The sequence below is a fragment of the Talpa europaea genome (genome assembly GCF_964194135.1).
Source record: "Talpa europaea genome assembly, chromosome: 9".
Taxonomy (NCBI): domain Eukaryota; kingdom Metazoa; phylum Chordata; class Mammalia; order Eulipotyphla; family Talpidae; genus Talpa; species Talpa europaea.
This window is the reverse complement of record NC_140076.1, coordinates 25,763,538-25,786,568: the sequence shown is the minus strand read 5'-3', so window position 1 is coordinate 25,786,568 and position 23,031 is coordinate 25,763,538. Positions and strand designations below refer to the sequence as shown.

The 23,031-nt window shown below is 46.3% G+C and overlaps 2 protein-coding genes across 3 annotated transcripts in view; both read left to right on the top strand.

Annotated features, from left to right (window-relative positions):
• FOXJ3 (forkhead box J3) overlaps window positions 1-8,249 on the top strand; it is a gene marked incomplete at both ends in the record, with an annotated part of 57,692 nt that extends 49,443 nt beyond the window's left edge. For both annotated transcript variants that reach the window (XM_084242175.1, XM_084242176.1), the window contains 5 exons: window positions 1,159-1,575; window positions 2,426-2,527; window positions 3,912-4,103; window positions 6,037-6,144; window positions 8,134-8,249. In XM_084242175.1, the coding sequence (XP_084098301.1) occupies window positions 1,159-1,575; window positions 2,426-2,527; window positions 3,912-4,103; window positions 6,037-6,144; window positions 8,134-8,249 (935 nt within the window). The remainder of the gene's footprint in view (window positions 1-1,158; window positions 1,576-2,425; window positions 2,528-3,911; window positions 4,104-6,036; window positions 6,145-8,133) is intronic.
• A 12,591-nt stretch (window positions 8,250-20,840) lies between these two features.
• Window positions 20,841-22,685, top strand: GUCA2A (guanylate cyclase activator 2A). The gene is made up of 3 exons (XM_084243731.1): window positions 20,841-20,990; window positions 22,054-22,249; window positions 22,469-22,685. The coding sequence occupies exons 1-3, from the start codon at window positions 20,916-20,918 to the stop codon at window positions 22,531-22,533; spliced, it is 336 nt and encodes a 111-aa protein (XP_084099857.1). The 5' UTR covers window positions 20,841-20,915; the 3' UTR covers window positions 22,534-22,685.
• Window positions 22,686-23,031: the final 346 nt, after the last annotated feature.

The following is a 23,031-nucleotide window of genomic DNA, read 5'->3' as shown; positions in this document are numbered from 1 at the left end:
CTTACTAGATTTTAAGATTATCTTACAATGTACTCATAACAGTTTTACTATTAGTGAAAGCATGAGAATAATTTTATTTCTGTTTAAAAGTTGATTATTTTGTAGTTGACACTATGCTGCAAAATTTTAATTTTCATTAATATAACTTTTGTGTTTGGTTCAGAAAAACACTGTACGAGTTATCCTTTAAGATACGAAAATAGCCTAGTTATATAGAACCAAATGTTGCAATAAGATTTATTAAAATGAGTGTTTACTTGCAAACCAAACATACATTATTTTTAACATTAGGCACTTCTGGCCTAATCATCATCATCATCATAGCAGCTAATATTTACTGAGCTCATCCTGCAGCCTGCACTTGTACCATGGCATTTAATCCTCACAACAACTCTATGAAGTAGGTACTTTATCATACCCATTTATAGTTGAGGTAATTGTGGCTTGGAGAGGTTAATAACTTTCTGAGGTTAATAACTTTCTGAGGTTAATAACTTTCTGAGGTTACCAAGTGTGTAAATGGCAATGCAGAGATTTTAATCTCTACTTTCTGGTGCTATGAAATGTGTGCTCTAACTCCTAAGCTGTGTCTATCTTAAGATTGTGTCATGAGAGTAGTGAAAAAGAACAGCAGAGATGGCTATCTTGCTTTTTGTAGACTTAGGGCTTCTAGCCATGTTGAATGTCATTTCTTCCCTCTCCTGTCAAAACCTTGGTCATCAGGCCTCAGAGAACCATCTGAATGTCACCCAACACCTTTCCCACTTTTCCCACTTTTACAGCATCATTCAATACCCTTTTTTACAGCCTTTTCAAGGAAGCCTTTTCTGTCTGTAGCAAGGGTCCTTCCTAGGTAAACAGGCAAGAAGCATCCCCTTTGTATATATTTGCTTTAGTATTTTCATTATTGAACATCATCTCCTCAAGTGTCTGCCTCTCCTACTAGTTCATGAGCTAGTTGAAGGCAGGGAATGATCGTTCTTACACTTGCCAGTAACCCCAGAGTCCAGTGTACAGTGGATGTTCCATCAGTATTTGTTAAAGTAGACCAAAGTTATTTTCTGGCAACATAAACCTTTGCTTTGTAAATAATTTTGCAAATGTTTGTCATAAAATAGTTTAAATCTGACTACAAATGATTTTGTTCTCTGTTTTTAGGTTTGATGAACATCCCTTCTGAATCTTCCCAGCAGTCCCACACTTCCTGTTCCTATCAGCACTCTCCTAGTAGCACAGTGAGCTCTCACCCACACAGCAACCAAAGCAATCTGTCCAACAGTCATGGCAGTGGCCTCAATACCACGGGCAGTAATTCGGTTGCACAAGTCTCGCTGTCCCACCCCCAGATGCACACTCAGCCGTCTCCACATCCGCCCCATCGAACACATGGTTTAACACAGCATTCGCAGCGTCCCCAGCACCCAGCGCCGCATCCGCAGCCACACAGCCAGCTCCAGTCCCCACACCCCCAGCATCCCTCTCCACATCAACACATACAGCACCATCCAAACCATCAGCATCAGACGTTAGCACATCAGCCGCCCCCACCACCACAGCAGGTATCCTGTAATTCTGGTAAGTTTGTGTCTCCTGACTTGTGTTTGGCTAACTGTGAATTAGGAATCTGTCCTCTGTTAACTGGGTTTATACATATATACTCATACCAAAACCCTTCTCATCTGTTTCATTTTGTGTTTGCTTACTATAATAACCCTAGAGTTGTAAATCGTTCAATCTACAGATTGACCTGGAAATTTTCTTGATTAAAATTTATTGTGGTAAGACAGGCAGAATCAACAACTGGTGCAGGTTTTGGTTTTAATTCTTGTTTTACCTTTTTAGAAAGCAAATATTTTGTGAGCATTTAGAAGACAGAAATTCACAGTCTGTAATCGACTGTGACTTTGTGATTATTGAAGAAAGAAAAGTGGAACTAAAATACTTTACACAGTGTTGTTAGGAGGATTACATTGGGAATACAAATAGGAATGTCTGATCTCGTACCTTCATTTAAGTATTTAGTGAATGTTCCCAGTCTTCTTCCTTTGCTTATTCCCGCCAAGTATCTTATCTTAGGATGATAGATTGCACAGGACAAAATATTCTTTATTTTGAATCAAAAAAAAAAAAATACTGCTTTTAAGTTAAGTGGTTTCTGGTGAGGTGTTTAACTGACATTGCTTACACACCAGAGAGCATAGACTAGGTGAATGGGACTCTTTGGAGTTGTGTACAGGTTCTTCCCTTACCGTGCCCAACTGTACATTTACCAACCACTGGTAAGATTTTTATCCTGGAAGTACAATTTCTAAATGTTTAGCAGTGTTGGTTCTCATTCACCAATTAAAATTGCTCATTGTCTTCCCTAAGTGTATATTTCAAACTTTATTCAAGATTCATAGTATTTTCAATATTATTTTGGTAGGTGTTTCAAATGACTGGTATGCAACACTTGATATGCTAAAAGAAAGCTGTCGAATTGCCAGCAGTGTTAATTGGTCAGATGTAGATCTTTCACAATTCCAAGGTGAGTATTGGTTCCTTTTGTCATAGAACCAAATGTGTATGATTCCGTTTTCACTATTTGATTCGTCTTTGTAGTAGAAAAAAGCATTACTTTATATGCAGTTGGTGGTATGCTTAAAAACAATACTTTGCAAAATTCATAAGTAAACTGTTGCCAGTTGATCTAGCAGAGTCACAGAGAAAAGTTCTTAGATAACACACATTATATACCTTAAAAACATACAGTATTGTAAACCATTACTTTAGTAAACATAATGTAAAAAATATTACAGTTGCTATTTTATATCTGCATCTTTGAAAACATGTTTGAATAAATATAGCTGTTGATTAGATTTCTGGAAGTGAAGTTTTTGGGTGAGAAGGTATATGCATTCATTATCTAGATATCAGTATTGCCAAGTTGTGTTTAAAGAGGTTGTACTGGGGCCTCCCTAATGGCCTAGGGGTTAAAATCTCAGTGCTATCACGAGGATGGCCCACTGCGATGGCCTGAGTTCAGTCCCCACCAAGGAGCTAACCCACATATAGTACAGCAGACCTCTCCTGTATTGCTCGCTGCTCCCCATAGCAGTGCCTGTTCGCCTGCTCTGCTCCCCACTGTGTGTCTGGTAAATCCTCTCATCCCTGCACCTCTGACCTACACCCCAGTTCTTCTACATAAAAATAAATAAAATCTTTTTAAAAAAAAAAAAAGGTTGTGCCATTTGCATCCCTACTAGCAATGTATGAAATCAGCTGTTGACCCAAAGCCTTTGCAAAATAGAATGGTGTTAGACTTTTGGAACATTGCCAATCTAGAAAGTGAAAACTTTACCCTTGGTTATAATGTCCATTTGTCTTATTATGGGTAACAGTTGACAAATATTTTAATATGTCTAAAAGGCATTTGTATTTTTTTTGTGTGTGTGTATTTTTCTATTAACACACCATTTGCCTATCTATTGAATTTTTGGTAGCTGCGGTTACTGATTTGTAAACATATATTAAGTAAATTAGTCTTAGTTTGCTGTCCTGTTAATATTAGTTCTTGTTTGTAGTTTGTCTTTTATCTTTCTTTACAAGTATTTTTATTTATGAATAAATTTTTTGTACTTTACACGAACAAATTTGTCAATAGCTTATATGTTTCTAACTTTTGTGTTTTCTGTAGAAACACCTTCAATTTCAAGGTTGAACTAAAAAATCATTTCATACTAAAAAAAAGGTTGTGAAAGAAATTTGACCACATTTAAAAGAATCAGGCATTTAATAATTTTAAAGCGTCATTCTTCATTGCATGGGCAAATCACAAGTAGAAATTTTGAGAACCGAAAATAAAAAATTGTCTTAGTACCTTTGCAATGTTTACAGAACTATACTAACTTTTTTTAATGCTTTCCTCATAGGTTTGATGGAGAGTATGAGACAAGCAGATCTCAAGAACTGGTCTTTAGATCAGGTTCAATTTGCTGATCTCTGTTCTTCTCTTAATCAGTTCTTTACACAAACTGGCCTTATCCACTCACAGAGTAATGTTCAACAAAATGTCTGTCATGGCACCATGCATCCAACAAAACCTTCCCAACACATTGGAACAGGTATGTACTTAATTATTTTCTTAATTTTCTTTTTTTCATTCATATGAAGTTCAGTAACTGAGGCAGGTGGCACATTTTTAATGGTGACAGCAGTCCATTTACATCTTTTTATTTCTAATAAGTGAACAAAATCAATTTATGTATTTAAGGGTGTATCAGGAAAGTTGAGATAAAAAGACTTTTTTCTATCATGATTTATATGATTATTTTATCGTTTGTGGTTAACTTGTTATGTTTAACCATTAAATTACCAAACAAGAATTAAATGTCTTAAAGATACTTACACGTTCATAGGAACATAGTTATGATGTTATCAGTTTGAATTTGTATAGACTTACAATGCAAATCAACTTTTTTCCTATCTTGTAAAAATGGTTAAGCAAAATTAAAAGGTCACGGTTTTCTTGAAGAGTAAACATGATGGTTAAATAGCCCATTGATGTTTTTTAAACTCCAGACTTAAAATTTGTCTTCAGTATTTTTCATTTCATATTTTCTTTACTCTTTGTCCTTAGAACTGAACCATCTCTTCTGTTCTGAGTGCAGTGCCTGCATATTTTCTTTTCCCAACTTGCATTCTGTAGGCATTTAATATTCAAGTTCTTTCTCTCTGTTTTGTTATTTTTGCCTTTTATCTCCAAATTGACTTTTCTGTATGCTACCTTGGTTTTAAGCTTGATGTTAAAAAATCTACTCTTACCTTGAGTGACTTCCTTTAGCCACTATCCTACTTTGCTTCATATGTTTGGTCTTCCCATGTTCTCAAAACCCCCAGTCAGGTGGCTTTTTTTTTTTTTTTCATGAAATCTGTCTTTTGATATATTCAGAATCTTTTATGTTTCTTCATTTTGAATAGCTTACTTAATTTGAAATCCTCAGTGGATGTTTGATTCTTAAAAGTTACTTATTCATTCCATAAATTTGTCAATACAGGCATCTCCTTTACTGTCTGCCACATAGGAACTATTTAAGTGTAAGCTAAATTTATTGACTGTCCTCTATGTGCCAGACATTAAGCTATTTTTTGATAACTGTTTAACTCTTTTGTCATTTCTGCTATTGGTATCTTCCTGATACATACTCTTTAAAATTTTTTTTCAGTGATGTTAGTAAATATGTAACATAAAAGTCCTATTTGTAATCATCCTGTAGTGTACAATTTAGCAGCATTAAATGCATTCATAATTTTATGCAACAAACACTACTATTCATCCCCATAACTCTTTTACTCTTAAAAAATAAATGTTCTGTATTCATTAAACAATACCCCTCATTCCATCCCCTGCCCTCCCAAACCCTTGTGTCTCTTGATTTTTGACTACTCTAAGTTCTCCACATATGTGTTTATCTTTGTGACTGACGTCACCTGGCATAATGTCTTCAATGTTCATCCATGTTGTAGCATGTTAGAATTTCCTTTTTAAGGGTGAATAATATACCATTTTATGTATATACCCTATTTTGCTTATCCATTCATCTGTGGATGAACATGGGTTGCTTCCTTGTTTTAGCTCTTATGAATGTTGCTATGAACTTGGAATTATAAACACCTGCATTCAGTTCGTGTGGCTATATACTTAAAAGTGAAATTGCTAGATCATAAAAAATACTATGCTTAATTTTTTGAGGACCCATCATACTGCTTTCCACAGCAGCTGAACCATTTTCCATTCCAGCCTAACAGTTCACAAGGGTTCCAATTTCTCTGTCCTTACCAGCATGTCTCTTTTTTTTTTGTTTTAATAATACCTATCCCAATGGATGTGAAGTGGTATCTTACTGTCATTTTGATTTGTATTCCTAGTTGATTAGTGATGTTGGATATCTTTTCATCTGCTTAATCTGCTTACTTTAGTTGTAGATAACAATACTATTAAGATTTTAATGATTCATTTGTTTTACTTATGGTAACATGTCTTCTTTTTCTGACTAGGAAATTTGTACATAGACTCCAGGCAAAATCTCCCTCCTTCAGTGATGCCACCCCCTGGTTATCCTCATATCCCACAGGCACTTAGCACTCCAGGAGCAACGATTACAGGTAACTTGGGATGTGTATGTGTTGCATTTGGTACTTGAGTTTAATATTGAAAAGCTTTATGTTGTCCTAATAGTAAATGAGACTGCCTCAGGAGGGAGTGAACTCCCTGTTCATACCTGGGGTATGAAGTCCGGGTAGCTGCTGGGCTTCATTGCTCGTTGAAAGGATTCAAATATTATTTGGCATTTGGCCTGTATGACCTGAAGTTTCTCTTAGCCCACAGATGCTGTCATTTAAATTAATACCCTTCCTCTCTAAGTGGTCTAGGAGCATAGAACTTGTCCTAGAATCTTAGGTAATTTAGAGGCTTATTTGACTTCAACAGGACTTGGCAGGTGTCATAAACCTACTTTGGTTATTAGCTCATGTATACTTTGCTGTATTCTTTCTGATGAAGTTTCCTCTAGTGAATTTCCCTCTATACCTCAGATAGAGTTTCCAGGGAAGTGCATTCTAGAGGAGGCAAGTTTTAAGATACACTGGTTCATAAATTTTCCTCCTTGCTTTCAGAATATAGGATTGGTTGCATTTAGTAGGGCAGTAGAGGCACATTTTAGTGGTGGAAGAGGTCTTACGAATTATCTAGATGAGAAAACTGAGACTCAGAAGGAGAGAGAATTTACATAGAACCACCAGTTTAGTAAGTAGCCAAAGCAAGACTGAAGCCCTGATGTTGTTATTTTTTCAAACCACCATTTACTTAGGCTTTTTGAAGATAAGATAAAAGGCAGTGTGAATTTAAAATCCAAAAAAAAGAAAACAGATGTGTGCCAGGTAGCTTGAAGGAACATGTCCTTTGATGAAAAGGAAAGAGTGTTCTCCCTCCTCAGCACTAGTGACTTGGCAAAATATGGTAGTTAAAATGCTGGAGCCTGATTGCTAGGGTTTGAATCCTGGTGCTTTGCCACTTGATAGGAGGCCCTAGCCCTCCTATCTCAGCTTTCTTGTCTGTGAAGTGGGCTAATAACACTACTAAGTCCTAGTATTAAGAGGATTAAGTGAGGATATATGTAAATCTCCTTAGTTTTAGCACCTGGCACATAGTAAGGAATTTGTAAGTTTAAAAAAAAATACAGACATTGCTGCTATACTGTGATACACTAAAAATCTTACTAGCATTTTATAAATTACATATTATAAAATTACAGGACTTTTGAGAAAAATAAGATTGTCAACAGACTAGAAACTTTGTAGTATTAAGAAAAGCTATAATAATACAGTAAAGATTCCACAATGGTAAAAGTATATGCCTATAAATTTCTGATAAAAGGAAGTATTTTACATGTAGATATACTCATTCTTTATTGAAAAAAGAAAAAAAATTAATATAGGAAGGGTGTTTGTTAAGGTATGGAGACAAAGACAGAATGTATCAAAACTGGCGATAGCCATATCAATCCAAGAGGAGGAACATGGGCGATGAGGCATCGTGCACTCCTGGGCTCCTCCGTGGCTTTCTGCACTCAGCTGTGTTGACGTTCTCTGTATTCACCTGCCGTTACTTGGTGGCACAAGAATGAACTTGCTGGAAAAATTCAGTCTCACCTCATATGACTTAAGAGTTACAGTGACATCATTCACCATTTACCATTGTCATGAGAGTCAATTCATGTTACTGAAACACATATTGAAGCAAAACAGACTATAAAAGAAATGGTTACGTCAGCATGTGGAAACTTGAGCACTCTTTATGTCCTTGCTGGAGCATGGTATAGTGAGAAAAGCCTTGGTTTTGGTGTCAAATAAATGAGTTCAAATCCTTTGTCTTCCCCTTAGCTCATTGTATGACTTTTAGGTTGCTCATCGTCTTAAATCTGGGCCCCCTTACCTACATTGAGAGAACCTTAAGAATACCTGGCTGATAGCTTTTGGGTAGATTAATGAGAGAATGTGCAGTGGATGTCTGGCACATAGGAAATTACTCTATAGGCATTTCTTTGTTTCTTCTGTTCCTTGCTTACCCAAGTGATGTTGTCTCCTTTCTTCCAGGCCATCACGGAGCCATGAACCAGCAGCACATGATGCCTTCCCAAGCCTTCCAGATGCGGCGCTCCCTGCCTCCAGATGACATCCAGGATGACTTTGATTGGGATTCAATTGTGTAGAGCTTGTCAGTCTGCAAGGCACCAGACCCCAGTGTCACTTTCTCTGTAGTGAAGAGAAAGGTTCAAGGGAATCCAGTTGAGAAAGCAAAGTTGCTAATCACTTAACCAATGTTATCAGAATTTCTTTTGAAGACAATCAAAGATTTTAGCTGAATAACGTACTGCTTTTATCTGACCTAAACAAGTACTACATGTTTGTCTCCTTGCCAGCTGCCCTATGTAGCTCCTAATTGTTCTGTGATTTGAACGGCTTTTGCATATTTGTGTCAGTTTGATGTTGACCACAAGTGCCAGACTGATTTTTCAGGCAGAGCCTATTTTGCTGCAAGCAGTTTATAGATTCATATGTGTAAATATGTACAAAAATTACTGAAAGGTTTTTTTTTTCTCCCTAATTGGATTATTATGTCTTGAAAAGAAAGTTACTGTGAGTTTTTATTCCTTCTTAGGCTATTTTCTGCAGGATGCTTTCAACTGATGTAGGCAACTGAATGGAAATAGTTTTTCAAAACCCAGTTCCCCTTATTTAATCTTTTTCAGATTTGTGGCAATGAATTTGACTCAGTAAATTAAAGAACCCAAGAGTTTTTTTAAAGAACCCAACAATTTGAAGGGGCAGGTTGTTCCTGAGCAGCATAAAGAACTGACCAAATTTGTTTTGATGTTTGGGGGATTATAGAATTTTTATTGTACCTTGTAACTGTCTCTTTTCCTATATCTGCATTACAACTCTAAAATGTATTTGATTGGTTAGAAGCTGGACATTGCTTGGCTCTACAAACAAATCAATGCCTCCACATTCACATATGTATTTATTATTCAAAAGTGTTATTTTAATATTTATTGCTCCCTTCTGTGAATGCTCAGCTCCTATTGGGTTCATGAGGAGAAATGCAGTGTCTGAAAGCACAGAATTATTTTTCTTGATAAGAGTTTACAGACAAGACAATCAGAGAGAGATTGTGTAATTCTTTTTATTGTCACTCCTTTTACCATGTGAGTATATTACTCTACCTTAGCATTCCTGCTGATTGAGGCATATTAACTAAACAGGATTTTTCTGGAATTTGAATCAGATCATTTGGGCAACAGGAGGGCAAGTTTCTTCATTTGCTTTCCATTTGGGTAGCCAGAATGGAAGGTAGAGCCACCCGTAGATTTTATTTGCCTCAGTCTTCAGTGCAATTATTGTTAGATTCCTGCTGTTTCTGTTGTCACGTGTGTCTGTATGCATGCCATTTGGCTGCTTTCTTTGAAATACAGCTTCGTCTTTGGGGGTTTTATTAGTTGCTATTTTGTTTCATATTATATCACAATTACTTTGCATGGATTGTCTCAGTTTTATAATAATAAAACTAAAAAGTGAGATTTATTTTTAATGAACAGATTTTGAATTGGTTCTTTAGTTTAAAAAAAAAAAAGGCAGAATTTTTTTTCAGTTCTAATAGGGAATCCTATGTCCCATCAAAGCAACTGCCCACTGGTTGTTTTTTCGCATCTCTAGTCTCTGTCAGCCATGGTTCAATCACTTTAATCAACCTTAGTGATTCTGTGATTGAATAATCTCTACTTGAACTAAACAGACATTTTTGTTTCTCTGTGTGTATGTGAGAGTGTTTGAGAATGTGTGTGGGAATTTTTTTAATGGGGTGTTGCCTTGAATGAATCATTGGAAAGCCAACCATGGTTAAGGCTGGTGAGGTTGGGGAGAGAGAAAGGGCTTTATGTTCCTGTTGTTTGGACCCTGCTTGGCATGAAAAAGAAAGCTCACTTCCAACCCCTTGGATCAGTGCAAGTCAGAGGATTCTGGAAAGATAGTCACCAGGCACCCTTACATGGATCAGAGGCCAGATAAGATAGCAGCCTGCAGAGCAAAAACTTGAAAGAAAAGGGGTGATTTTCAAAAGACTGCTCAAGTCACTGTTTTCTAGATACCAAAATAGCTGTTTTGAAGAAAAATTGCTTGGGTAACAGTGTGCACTTTAAACAGTTTGGGTATTGGAATGCAGTCTCCTATTGAGTGATTTGAGTAGAAACTACTAATGATGATTTTACACATTGTGTGAAGTAATTTCCCATTTGGCAATCATTTACTGATTTGCAGTAATCAATATTTTAATGAGAATTGAAACTTACCAGAATGGCCCTGGAGGCAGACTCTCCACCTAGATCCAGCCGCTCTTGTGATTCAGGTGGTCAGGAGCCTGGGACGGCCCTTCTCAGTGGGCTCTAGCGGGTGGGCTGCGGGCTGCGGTGTGGAGCATCCCTCCAGCAGCCGCTTCAGGTGCTAGTTGCTAATGCAGAGGAGGTTTTCTGTCTTGGGCTTAAATTGACTGAAGACTTGGGGGAAAAAATAATGCATATAATCAAACGGGGCAGCATATAATCAAACAGGGGCACTCTGTCCAGGAGAATAATCCGACTGGCATTTGTGGCTGTTTTTGAAATGTAAATGTATTCATGTGTGTTCTTGTAAATACGTGTCTCTCAGATGTCCTTTGAGTGGGAGGGAATAATCTGGGGATTATTTCAAATGGAATAGAGTATTTTGATATTGTTCATTCAGAGGGTGATGTGTACATATCTATATTGTATATATGTGATGAAAATGCATTGGCTTTTTGTGCACACACAATCTGCTCTCTGTACTGCTGTTGGACAGTCAGTGTTTTAATGTTTCTACGGTTTTGCTATTGCACGATTTCATATTTTGCCTCTATGATGAACGGCACCCATTCTTTGTAACTGTTAGTGCTGTAAAGAAATATTCCAAGTGTCATTAGGATTGTTGCTGCCAGAACTGATATGCATGAATGGCACTTAAAATAAATACATTATGGTAAGTCCATTTACAACACCTACTGGTCTGTGTTATTTGCTACAATTGAGGAAATAAGATCGGTGCTAGTTCAGTTGTAGAAACCCCACAATCAGTCCTCGGGGTCTCAGAGTGTGTCCTATGTATCACTACCTTAAAACAGTAATTGCTGCATGTCCGTAGCTCAGTGAACTCGGGGAATTAATTTTTCTGAGAGTCATTTTCCTCATTTACAGTGTCTATGAAATGAAGACAATAATAGCTACTTCCTGCAGTTGTGGTGGGCTTAAATTAATTAATGCAGCAAGACATTTAGGACAGTGCCTGGGACATAGTCCGGAAAGTACTCACTACGTAACACGTGGTGTGCCGAGTAGATGCTGCTGTCCTTACCTCACAGCTGTAAGGATTCAGTGTTTTGGCTTACCCGGATCATTGGTTGGCAAGTGGTCGTCCGTGTCATTTTGACTCCAATATCATCTTTTTACACCATCCTCTTCAAGGGAATTCTGTTCTTGCTCCCTGCACTGCCTTCCCAGAGAGATTTCCTAAAGGTGAAAGTGGAGCATGTAAACATGCTGCGCGCACCCTGTATCAAACCTTTCCATGAGAAATCTAGCCTTTCTGCCTGTAGGCGGTGCAGACCTGGTCTGGATAGAAAGCAACTGCCAGCCCCGGGAGGCTGCTCTGAAGCTGCCCCCTTTCAAGGCAAGATCCTGATGGGGAGAGTGAGGCTGTGTGAGGGCTGGGGAAGTGGTGTAGGAAAGCCGAGGGTGGGCAGAGGCTATTGAAGTCGAGTCTTCAGGGGTCTTAGACAACGGAACAAGGTGTTTCCATTTACCACTCTCTGGTTACACCGGAAGCTTGATTAGCAAGGGCAGGAAGATGGGGCATTGAAGCGGGAAGATGGGGCATTGAAGCGGGAGAAGTAACTGGTTGCTAGTAAAAGAACTGAGCACAGGGCTCCTATGTGAGAAATAGTAATGCCCGACTGACTTGACTGAGGGGGAAACAGGCTCAGAAGGGGGAGACAGCAGGGAGCCCAGCAACACTGGCGTGAGTGACTTTAAAGCTGCAGTCTCTCAAGGGGAGCGCTTCCCACCAATCCCACCTGCCAGAGGCTTCTCCCTCCTAAACACGTTTCCAGGAAGGCAATTTATTGCAGCTTTACACAAGGGGAAATTGAGGTACAAAGATTAATGTCTCTAAATTCTCACAGCTAGTAGAGGATCCCCAGATAATTCATTCTGGGCCTCACCCTAAGTCTCACTTCCTTTTACTCCACTGCCTGGAATTCCAAAAAGGGCTTCTACCAAAGCCATGGGCAGTGCCGCCTACCCAACTTGGGTGTGTGAGCCCATCTGTCCCTTACTCATCTGTCCCAGGACTCAGCCTTACTCCCATCACAGGTATAATTTGGTCATCAGCAGTGCCTCAGAAGGACTGTCTTAGGGGATAGGCTTACATCTGCTCACTTTATGCTGATTAGGGAGCAGATGAAGTGTACCTTTGTGCTAATCAAATGAAAAAAGATGAGATCTTTAAGACCTGTAAAATGGTGTCTACTGTACCTCTGCATGAGATCTCACCACTGAGGTGGTTCTAGTGGATAAAGACACGTATTCCGTCCAGTGTTGCCCTGGGATGCGAGCCAGCTACTTCAAAGAAGGTAACCAACCTAGAAAACTGGCCAGGTTGGGCTTATGAGACAAAGTGTTTTTTCCCATTACGGTGCCTTCCTGAAGGATTTCGAAGAATGCTGTCAAACTCATCAGCCCTTGCCTCTCCATGTCATCATGCGACGAGTTGACTGGTGCAAAGCCCAAACTAGGTTAAGTGGCACCAGGACCAGAATTCACCTGCAGGTAAGGACCGTCTCTGGCTTCCCACTCACATGGTGCCCCTGAGCAGTGCCGAGCCCAGAAATAGAGACTAGGACAGCTAGCATTTATTGTGTGTTACATAGGAGTATGCAGTCCATGCACTTGATATCGATTATCATACTGTTCTTCAAAGTTACTGTATGCAGTAGATACCAACCTCGTTTTATAAATCTGAATCTGAGCCACAAAGGGATTAAGTCATTTGCCCTGGGTCATTCATTCAGCTCATAAGTGGTCGAGGTAGTAGTAATAAGAGCTCCAGCAGTACAGTTGGATTTCAGACCTAGGCTGTCCTTGCGTGTCCACTCTACTTCTTTGCCTCCTCCAGGCCGACTCCAGAGCTGCCTGGCAGAAGGTTCTTAGGGCAGTGAGGCTGCAGTGAGCACCAGAGGCCACCAGGGGGCAGAGGGCTGCCAGATGTTGGCCTTTGCTCTTTGGGGGAGGTTCCCTTTCTCCCTGGGGCTGGGCTCCGTTTTTTCTGTCTGATCCCCCCACCCCCCAAGAGCTGGGAGCTCTTGAAGACAGGTTAAGAACCCCGGTGGCCAGCCCTCAGAATCGTCTACATCAGAGCTTACTGGAGGGAGCCAAGTTGCCCGTGTAGTTCTCAGCACTAAACATACTGGTGGGGCTCACTCCAGAGAGGTTTACAAGCCTGCTGACCCTCTCCCCCCACTATCACCCTGAGTCTGAGTCTCATGAGACTCTGCTTTTCAGGGACCAGCAGATGCTGGGGACTGGTATTGCCGAGGCAGGTGTGGAGAGGGCTGTTGCTGGGTCAGCCTCACACCTTGCCTGCCCCTGGGAACTTAGCTCCCAGCCCTGCCTCGGGGCCTGAGTGGGCCTCCCCAGCCCCTGCACACAACCCCGACTCCTGTGGCCATCACGGACAGGGTTATTGCCTCTGTTGTCCAGGCCCTCTGCCCGGTACCTGATAGCCGTTATCTGAGTAAGCATTCCCAGCGGCCTTGTGAGACCCATGTCATTATCTCCTTTTTACTGCTGTCATTTGCCCAAGGTCATACAGGCAGTGAGGGACCTACGTCTACCTCCCCCACCCCGAGTCTGCTCTTCCCCAGCACTCCCCAGTCGCCCTTGCCCTCCCTCAGAACCTGTCACCGCACCCATCCCACCCCACCCCACCCCAGCCTGAGCTGACGTCACTGTGGATGAATGACGCCTCTGTCACGCCACAGCCCCCCAAAGGTCGGAGAGGCCACTTCCTGTCCCAGACAATGGCAGTGCTGACATCTGAGGACTCTTCCCACCCTGCCCAGGCCTGAGTGAAGAGAGGCCTCCCTGGGAACAGTCCTCTGCCTGTGTGGGGGTGTGGGAGTGTCTAAGCTGCGTGCACGTGTGTGTGTGTGTGTGTGTGTGTGTGTGTGTGTGTGTGTAAGTCCTGTACTCTACCAATGAATCAGGTAGACTGCTGGCAGTGTGCTCACGGGGTCTTGTGTGAGGATGCCATGGGGTTCCTCCAATGCATGTGCCCGTGTGCTGCCTGGGTGACCATCACTGTGCCTTGGGGTACTGCTCCTAAGCAGCGGGTGGGACAGGAAATATCCTGTGCAGGGGGAGGGAGGGAGATGGCTCCACCCTTGAGTTCTGGCTCCCTCCTCCCTTCTTAGCTTCATTAGCCACTCCTGGGAGACCCTCCTGGGATGCAGCTGGGCTCCCACGCTCTGTCAGGGTTAGGCCTCGAGAGTCTGACTCGAGTTCATTCTTCCCTTTCCCTTCATACCCTTGGCTTTCTTCCTGTCGCAGCTCCTCCTTACTGTAGCCCTTTGAGCCAGACCCCTGATGTAGCCACCTGCCTCCGGGCAGCCCTGGCTCTGCCCCACTCAAAGCTTCCTGGCCAGGCCAGAAGCTGGCCCACCGTGAGCTGCTGACCTGGGACGGAGCATGTTCCGGCCGAAAAATACACGAAGCAGTGAAAGAGCACACATTTCAGAGTCAGAAGGCCTAGAATTCCATCTGGGCAGGACCAGAACATCTTCTACAGAATGGGATGCAGGGCCTCACCTCAAGCGTGGTGGCCACTGCGAGGAGGCTGCCAGAAGGCACCCTGCACAGCATGGGGCCCGGAAGGATCTTCCCTTCCCTGTCTGTCTCTTTCCCTCTCCACAGTCCCACCCCAGCAGTCCGGCCCTCCCTGAGCACAGCCAGGGCTGGAGTGCGCACATCCTCTCCCAGCATGGAGGAGCAGCCATATCTGCACCAAGTGCTGGGCAGTCTTTCTAGACCACAGCTCTTCCGTGGTCTTCCCCTGCTGTGAGACCCACTGGCTTCCCACTCTCACCAGGTTGAGGGCACTGGCCACGGCCTGGTATGTAACTGGCCTTCCTGCCTGCTCGTCCACAGCGCCTCTTGCTGCTCTTGGCTTCAGCCCATCCCCCTCTCCCCTCGTGCTGCCTGCTGCCAGGACACTGCCTGACATCTCCATGAGTTCAGATGTTCCCCAGGGCCACGGCCCAGTTCAAACACACCTCCTCTGCCCGGGATCCTCGGACCTGGCCGGGGACCCTCTCTGTGTGCCCCCTGTGGACCTCCCCTCCCTCTGGCCTGTGGGTGCTGGGGCCCGTGACACGAGGTCTAGCTGTGTCTCCTTCCTTCCCTTTGGGAGGGAAAGAGCCTTTTCCCCGTGGCCGATGCCCGGAATGGGCGGAGGTAGGGAGGATGGGCGCTGCTGCCCCTCTGTGCAGGGAGCAGATGGTGAATGGAGCTCCCCTACCCGCCTCTTCCTGGCCAGGCCTCAGGAGTGTGACATGCCAATGTTGATCAAACAGCCAGACTGCACTCTGTCCACGCCCCAGCTGTGCCCCCAGAGGGAGGGAAGAGCCACGCAGCCCAGGTCTGGGAGGGGAGGGCGCCCTCCACCCACACCTGGACTTGGGCTCAAGGCAATAGGTTCACATTTCCAGCTCTGCCGTCCACTTTCTGTGGCCTTTGGGGGCTCGCTACTGAGCACTTCGGTTCCTCTTCTGTCCAGTGGACACGAGTGGACTAGCTCAAAGGTCTGACTCAGTGGCTGCCCTTTCTTTTTCTCCTTTCCTAGAGATGGAAGTCTGGGGCCAGGAAGACAGTGCAGGAGGTGCGGGCTAGCAGAGCTGAACCATTTCTTAGCATTTCTGAGAACTGGCTTGTAGCTCTGTGACCACAGTCACCCCAAGTCTGCCGCACAGTGAGTCTGAAAACCTGTGCTTGCCTCTAGGCTGAGGTAGCCTCGTGATTATGTCCACACTCCCCTTCTCCGGCAGCTGGTTGCCTGTTCGTGCACCTGAGTATGTATCCTTGGAAAAGTCCTGTTTTCTTCATCTCTCTGTGCCTTTGAGTTTCAGTTTACCCAGCTACAAAATGGGGTGCTTCAGTTATTTCTTTTTTTTCCTTTTTTTAATCTCTCATGTTTATTTTATATATATATGTATATATTTACATCATTGTTCTTTTTTTTTTTTTAAAGATTTATTTATTTATTTATACAAGCACTGGATACAGTCAGAAGCACAGGAGGGTGAGAGAATTCACCAGAGCCAGAGCGGGGAGCTGAGCAGGCAGACTGACGAAGTACACTGCTGAGGGGAGCAGCGGGCGGCAGGAGAGGTCTGCGCGCCATGTGGGACCCTCGCTGGCCGCTGGGGATCGACCCAGTGCTGCAGAGGCTGCGGGCAGCTTCGCAGCCCAGTGCTCAACCGCTGCGCCACCAGGGAGGCCCATCATTGTTCATTTTTAAACAATATTTGCTTCCCTCCACCCCCTCAGGTGTAGTCCCCATAGAGTTTCCTTCACCAATGCACCCGTCCACCATCACCTCAGTCCCTTGTGCTCCTCCCTCCCTCTGATCCCTCTCCCTCCTCCTCCCCTTCAAGATGTCTCTGATTTATAATTGTCCGTTCTTGCTTTGTTGTGTTTTGTACTGTTATTATTTTTTTATTTCATAATATATTTTCAGAGCTCTGAGGAGGTTCACGCGTATTATAATATCTTCCTCTGGTAGGTCATGTTCTCAGAGAAACCAGAGATGGTTGCACCCCCAAGACATGTTTACAAGCAGAATGGGGAGGCTGTGAAATGAGGGCCACCACTCCTGAAGGTCACACGGATCAGCACCAGTACCCAGACCCCCACCTGAGCTCTGTTACAGGCCTTTCCTGCTGAGGTCCGTGGAGGCCTCTGGGCTGCAGGGGAGCGGTGCCAGGCCTGGTCTTTAGTGGACTCGGCGTTAACACTCACACCCGAAACCATGTTGAGGACACCCAAACCCAAGAGCTAAACAACCTCTGGGCCCAAAGGAATAGCTTTGTCTTTTCACAGAGAGCAAGGGCGGGCTGGGAACCCTGGGGGTCTCAGCAGCTGCTGTTGGTGAGAGGCTGCTGGGCTGTGGGGGGTCTGCTTTACACACCTGGCTTAGCCCAGAGCACGCCGTTGGTGTTAATGTTAGGGTGGTCACAGCTGCCACGGCCTTCCTGCTCCCTCAGGGTGCAAGGGCTCCCATGAAGTGCCAGGCCTGGTCTGAGTCCAGAGGCCACTCGCACAAGACACAGACTCTGCCTTTCGGAGCTCATGGGTCAACAGCAGGTCAGTTTGGTAAGTTTTCTGAGGGGAAAGTACAGGAGGCTGATGGAGCCCAGAGGACTTGAAGATGTTCTGCATCCGGGCTTGCTGGGGTGAGGGTGTCGTGAGGAAAATCTTCTAGAAAATCTGCAACTCCTAATGGAGTTGCTTCTGCCTCCCTTTCTCAGATGCAGAAACTGAGGCCCCAAGAGATCCCAAGGCTGTTCTAACCCAGGCTACCTGACTCCAAAGCCCGAGCGCTTTAGCCTACAGTCCTCTGGGTTGGGCCCCTTCCTCCTGGTCCGTCCCTGAGAGGTCTTTTGGGATCCTGGATAAAGGGTGAGCCCAGCAGGGGCCTGACCATGAAGGGTCCTAAATGATAGGTGTGGGGGTGTGGGCTTGGTTTTGGGCAGTGGGCAGGGGCTTTAGGTGGGGAGCAGGTAGCAGAGGTGGCATGGCCTGGAAGGTCACAGAAGGACAGATTTGCTGGGAGAAGGAGCCTTAAATGTGTGGGAGCCCAAACAACCGCAGACCTGCCTTCAACCCCTAAGGGCCGAGGAAGGGTGTGCAGACGCTGAGGAGCAATGCCTCCGTACTGAGTTGTGGGTCTGGGAGGCCAGGAAACCTGGGGTTCCAGAAGGATCCCAATATCTAGCAGCTTCTACACAGGAGAGAAGCCTGAATTCATACCTGGGCCCAGAATGGGTGAGAGAATTGGGGGTGGAAGCAAGGGAAGAGGAGTTGTTTCTATTTCCCAGGGCACAGGGTTAGGTAGGGTAGGGCCCTGAGGGCTGAGCCTAGAGCCGTTTCCTCTTTCCCACAGTGTGGAGCTGCGTCACTCCTGCAAACCTCCCACCTGCTCCACCCCTATCTTGTGCCACCCCTGGCCAGGGCATTGTGGGCAAAAAAGGGAATGAAAGCCCACTCACTGGACCTTGGGTGGGGAAATACCAAAAACCACATGAGCCAGAAACTGGGCTCTTTCAGGCCATAGTGGGTCCACACAGCCCCAACCCCAACACTAAACCAGATCCCAACTCAGGTTGAGCCTCACATTAACCCTAGATCCAGCCCCAGTCAGAAGGCCCCAAATAACACATTCCACTGCAGATTCAACTCCAACCTCACGCCTACCAAGGAACCCTAACCTAATCCCAAACCAACCCCACGTCTGTTGCAATGGCCTCATCTATCCAATTAGAGCTGCGCCCCCAATTTTAAACCTAACCCTGGCACTCACTCCACCCCAACCTTATTTCCATTCTACCCCTGCTCCTGCCCGAGCCCCAGCTCAATCTAACTTGAACTCCTGCCACTAATGCTACCAACCCACAACCCAAAGTTGATCTTAACCCAGCTCTCACCCTAACCCAGTTCAGCGCCACCTCATTCCAATCCCAGCCGCGGCTCTGGTCTCCCAGCACTCCTCATCAACGCCTGGCGCTTGCCCCGTTCGTTCTGCCCTTAAGTGTATCTGTAGCTTCACCTTCAACCCAAACTCCATTCATCACACTGACATACCCCCAATTTAGCCCCAGGGCTTCCCTGGTGCTCACGCCCACCCGACCTCAGCTAGCAGAGGCCACCATGCGGACAGGACATGCAGACCTCAGTTTCACACATGCACACACACACACGCACACATGCACGCACGCACGCACGCATGCAGGAAAGAAAAGGAGGTCCAGTCAAGCCTGGGAGGGCAGCGTCTTCTGCCTCTCTTGGGGTCAGGCCCCTTTGTAGTTCCCTCCTTCTCAGGCTGTGTTTCCTCCAATTCCACTCTGACTCTCTGACCCAGGACTCCTGTCCCTACTCCCTCCCTTGGCACTGTCCTGCCTTCACCCAGGTGTGTTTGTAGATTGGAACAATGGAGCCCCCAAGGCTTTCATTCCTCCCAAAGTCCGAGGGCTGTGCTCACAACAGAGCACAACGAGCTCATACTGTCCTGCGCACAGTCCTCCTGGGAGTTGGTGTCTACGGGACAGAGACACACACAGTGACCCCATCCAGTGGGATCCCTCCCAGGGGAATGTGCCTGGTTCCACGGGAAGAGGTTATTTAGCTGGGGATGCAACAGGGGTTATTTGATCTGGGTCTGAAAATTTGAGTAGGAGTTCACCGACTCACAGGGAAGGAAAAGCCTTCCAGGAAGATGGAACAACATGTTCAAAGGAAGGATGCGTGTTCAGGAAGGGCAGGGGAGGTGAACCTGGCCAGAAATTCGGGATTTGGGAGATGAGACTGGGCTAGTGGGGGGTGGATCAGAAGGAGAGGGTACACCTGCGGTGGGCATCACTGGCAGGCAGAAACAGCGAGACTGAGGAGCTGGAGGTTAGGTGAGCAGGGGCAAGGAGAGTGGGAGGGGCAGGGGAGGAGCACACTGGAGGACAACCTGAGGCTGCAGGACAGGCAGGCAGGGCAGTGGCATCAGCACAGGAGGAGGGCAGCCTGGGTTCAGTTGGGCCCCAGGGCTACAACCAGGACCAGAAGCTGCTGCTGCTAAAAATAATACTAGCTGATCCTTCACTTTTGGTGCACCAGGTATGGAGCAAAGAATTATTATAAGCTCACTTAACCCACAAAATAACCTCACAAAGTCGTTATTATTATTGGTGCCCACAGAGGACACAGAGGGGAAATGATTTGCCCAAGTTGGCACACTCTGACATCAGGCAATAGGCAGGACTTGACAGTTCACAGGCCCGAGGAAAGTAATTTGAGTCCTTCCTTAAATTCATAATGGCCAAACCTTGTATCTGCTTAAGTCTGCAGACATTTCTCACCATTTGCAGCCTCTTCCCAACTACACCTCCCCCCCCACCTTTTGGGTTCAATGTTTCATTCCCCGGATCACCCTATGCCTCCCTCATCTCCTGCCTGTTCCAAAGGTAGCATCCTTTGCAAGAAATGGACTTTTATCTCCAGCCCCTTCTTTAAGAAGATCTCCGCTCAATCTCAAGACTCGTGCTGGCACTCCCTCTTTTGGAAGACTTCCTGAACTGCCCTGCCCCTGGGATGGTTGGGGGACCCCTTGATGCGCCCCCCTCCATCCTGGGTCACCCTGTAATGCCACTGTCCGGGGCCTTACTCCCTTATCAAGGATGACTAAATCTGCCTTCTGCCCCCTCACAGGCCAGCCCAAAGCAGTTGTCCATGAGCTTGTGTGGCTGGTGAATACATGGCCCAATGTGGGTTAAAGTGGGTGCCAGGGAGGGGCCGGAGCTCTGCCAGCCCCCAAGGTTGCGCTCTTATCTGCCAGGGCGGTCTTGAGCCTTATCTGATGAAGCCTGAATTACAGTGACTTGATGAGATATTGGCAAAGCCTCTTGGGTTACTCAGTAACCCTGCCCTCTTTAAAAGTCCTGCTGCCTCTCCTGGCACCCAGAGCCAGACACTCCTCTCCTGGGCACTGCCACCATGAACACCTTTCTGCTGTGCACTCTGTGCCTCCTGGGGGCCTGCGCTGCCCTGGTAGGAGGAGTCACTGTGCAGGTAAGTCTGCCCCTACCTGGCCAGCCAGCACACGCCCCAGGGCCCAGTCTCTGGTCCCAGATAGAGCATCCCTATTTGGAACTTGAATGGGTGGGGGGTGAGGGCTCTCTAAGGCTTGGCTCTTCCTCAGGGATTTCCTTCTCTGTCCTGCCTTGGACATCTTCCCCTTCAAACTCCGAGGGGATAGGACACCAGGTAGAGAGAAAAATAATCCTCTGGGATAAGCAGGCGATCAGCCAGTTCACAGGGGCACGCTCCAGGCTTCTGCATTATCTCACTGCGGCGGAGAGCGCCCTGGGCCGAGGGGATCACTGGCCTTGTGTTCCTGAGGTGGAAACTGAGCCCCAGAGAGGTTCTGTAACTGGCAATGAGCACATGGCTGGGAAGTGAGCCAGAGGGACTCAAATTCAGACCTCACTCCTCAGTCCTGAGCTCCCTGACCACCTGCCAGGACACAGGGAACAGCTGAACACCTGGGTCTCACGACAGCCTGTGCGTGCGGGCGCAGATGCCAGTGAGAGGCACCCGCCGGGGGCCCCACGCTTTATCGCAGCCAAGCCCTCGAGGCCTTTTATTGCTTCTCAAACATCAACCAGGCTGCCGACTGGAGCTGGGGACCCGGTGATCAGCCGGTGCTGCTCCCCACAGGGTTAATGACAGCCTGCCTGGTCACGTGGAGCCCAGATGCCCGGGGCCTGGTCCCAGCTCTGGGACCCCCCAGAAAATCAGCGTGATGGCTCTCACCCATTGGGCACCTATTGTGTTCCCCCCTCCCCGACAACTGCCATCCTTGTTCTCCATTTCTTATGGAAAGTGCAGAACACAAGCTTCCACGGTGCAGTGACCTGCTCGGGGTCACAGAGCAAAACCAGGACTCAAGCCCAGTGTCCCAGGGTATGTCCTGGGCTCTGGCCACCTTACGTTGCCCTGCAGTGAAGCATCTGGCTCCCACATGCTCCTGCTTGTGCTTGTGCACCCCCGAGGTGGAAGAGGGGGTTGGTCCCGGGGAAACAGCCGCGGAGCTGGCTGTGACCTGGCCTCATGCTCTTGACATGTGTCTCAGGATGGAAAGTTCTCCTTTCCTCTGGAATCTGTGAAGAAGCTCAAGGACCTCCAGGATCTCCCAGCGCCCAGCATGGAGAACCGCGGGACATTTGGCCGACCCATGGTTCCCCGCCTCTGTAGGAACCCCAACTTTCCCATAGAACTCAAGCCTATCTGCAAGGAGCCCAATGCCCACGAGATCCTCCAAAGGCTGGGTGAGCAGCCTCTTCTCTGACTGGGGCGCGCTGGCTCCGTGAAATCCTTCATTGTGATTAGTTCTCAGGTGTAGTGGGTGAAGCCCATTTTGGTGAGATTCCTGCCCCGGGGGTGGCGCTTTGTCTGCGCTGGGTGGGAGATACTGAAGCTCTGGTTCCAGAGCGGGAGGGAGCCCGGGGAGGGAAGCTGGCGCTCACGGGCCCGTCTCTCCTGTCCAGAGGCCATCGCCGAGAACCCGAGCTCCTGTGAGATCTGCGCCTACGCGGCCTGTGCCGGCTGCTAGGACACAGCTGGGATTCCGCTGCCTTCAGCCCGCCCTGCTCCGGATGGGCTCCGTCGTCCCGCACAGCCCCCTGCCCTGATCCCAGGTGGAGGCGGGAGGAGAGAGCCGCCTGGGGAGGCCCAGCCCCGGCCCTTCCTAGCGGCTGGGCGCTCCGAAGACCCACTCCAAAGCTCAGCTAATAAACCAGATTCCAGAGAGCTCCTCGGTGTGGCTTTCGTTCCTTCACCCATCTATCGACTCCCCCTCCGGCTTTATGGATGCCTGCCCCACCCTCACGAGTCAGGCCTAGTGTGCTCAGGCAAGGACCCCACTTTCCCTGCTAACTTACCACCCCTGGGGTGGCCACCACAACCAGGCGCGGACGCACCCGAGTCTCCCCACCACTCGTGCGGTGTGAGTGGAACCTCAGCTTTTCTTTCTCATTTCTTGGGGACTTCAGAGTCAGTAAGTCCCATGTGGACCCAGGAATCTGTCCAGCACAGACTTGACTGGCTCCAA

Excerpts from the sequence above, each read along its gene's own strand:
- GUCA2A (XM_084243731.1), top strand. The coding sequence starts at position 20,916 with ATGAACACCTTTCTGCTGTGCACTCTGTGCCTCCTGGGGGCCTGCGCT. Across the intron at positions 20,991-22,053 it reads TAGGAGGAGTCACTGTGCAG|GATGGAAAGTTCTCCTTTCC; the intron begins GTAAGTCTGCCC and ends CATGTGTCTCAG. Across the intron at positions 22,250-22,468 it reads CGAGATCCTCCAAAGGCTGG|AGGCCATCGCCGAGAACCCG; the intron begins GTGAGCAGCCTC and ends TCTCCTGTCCAG.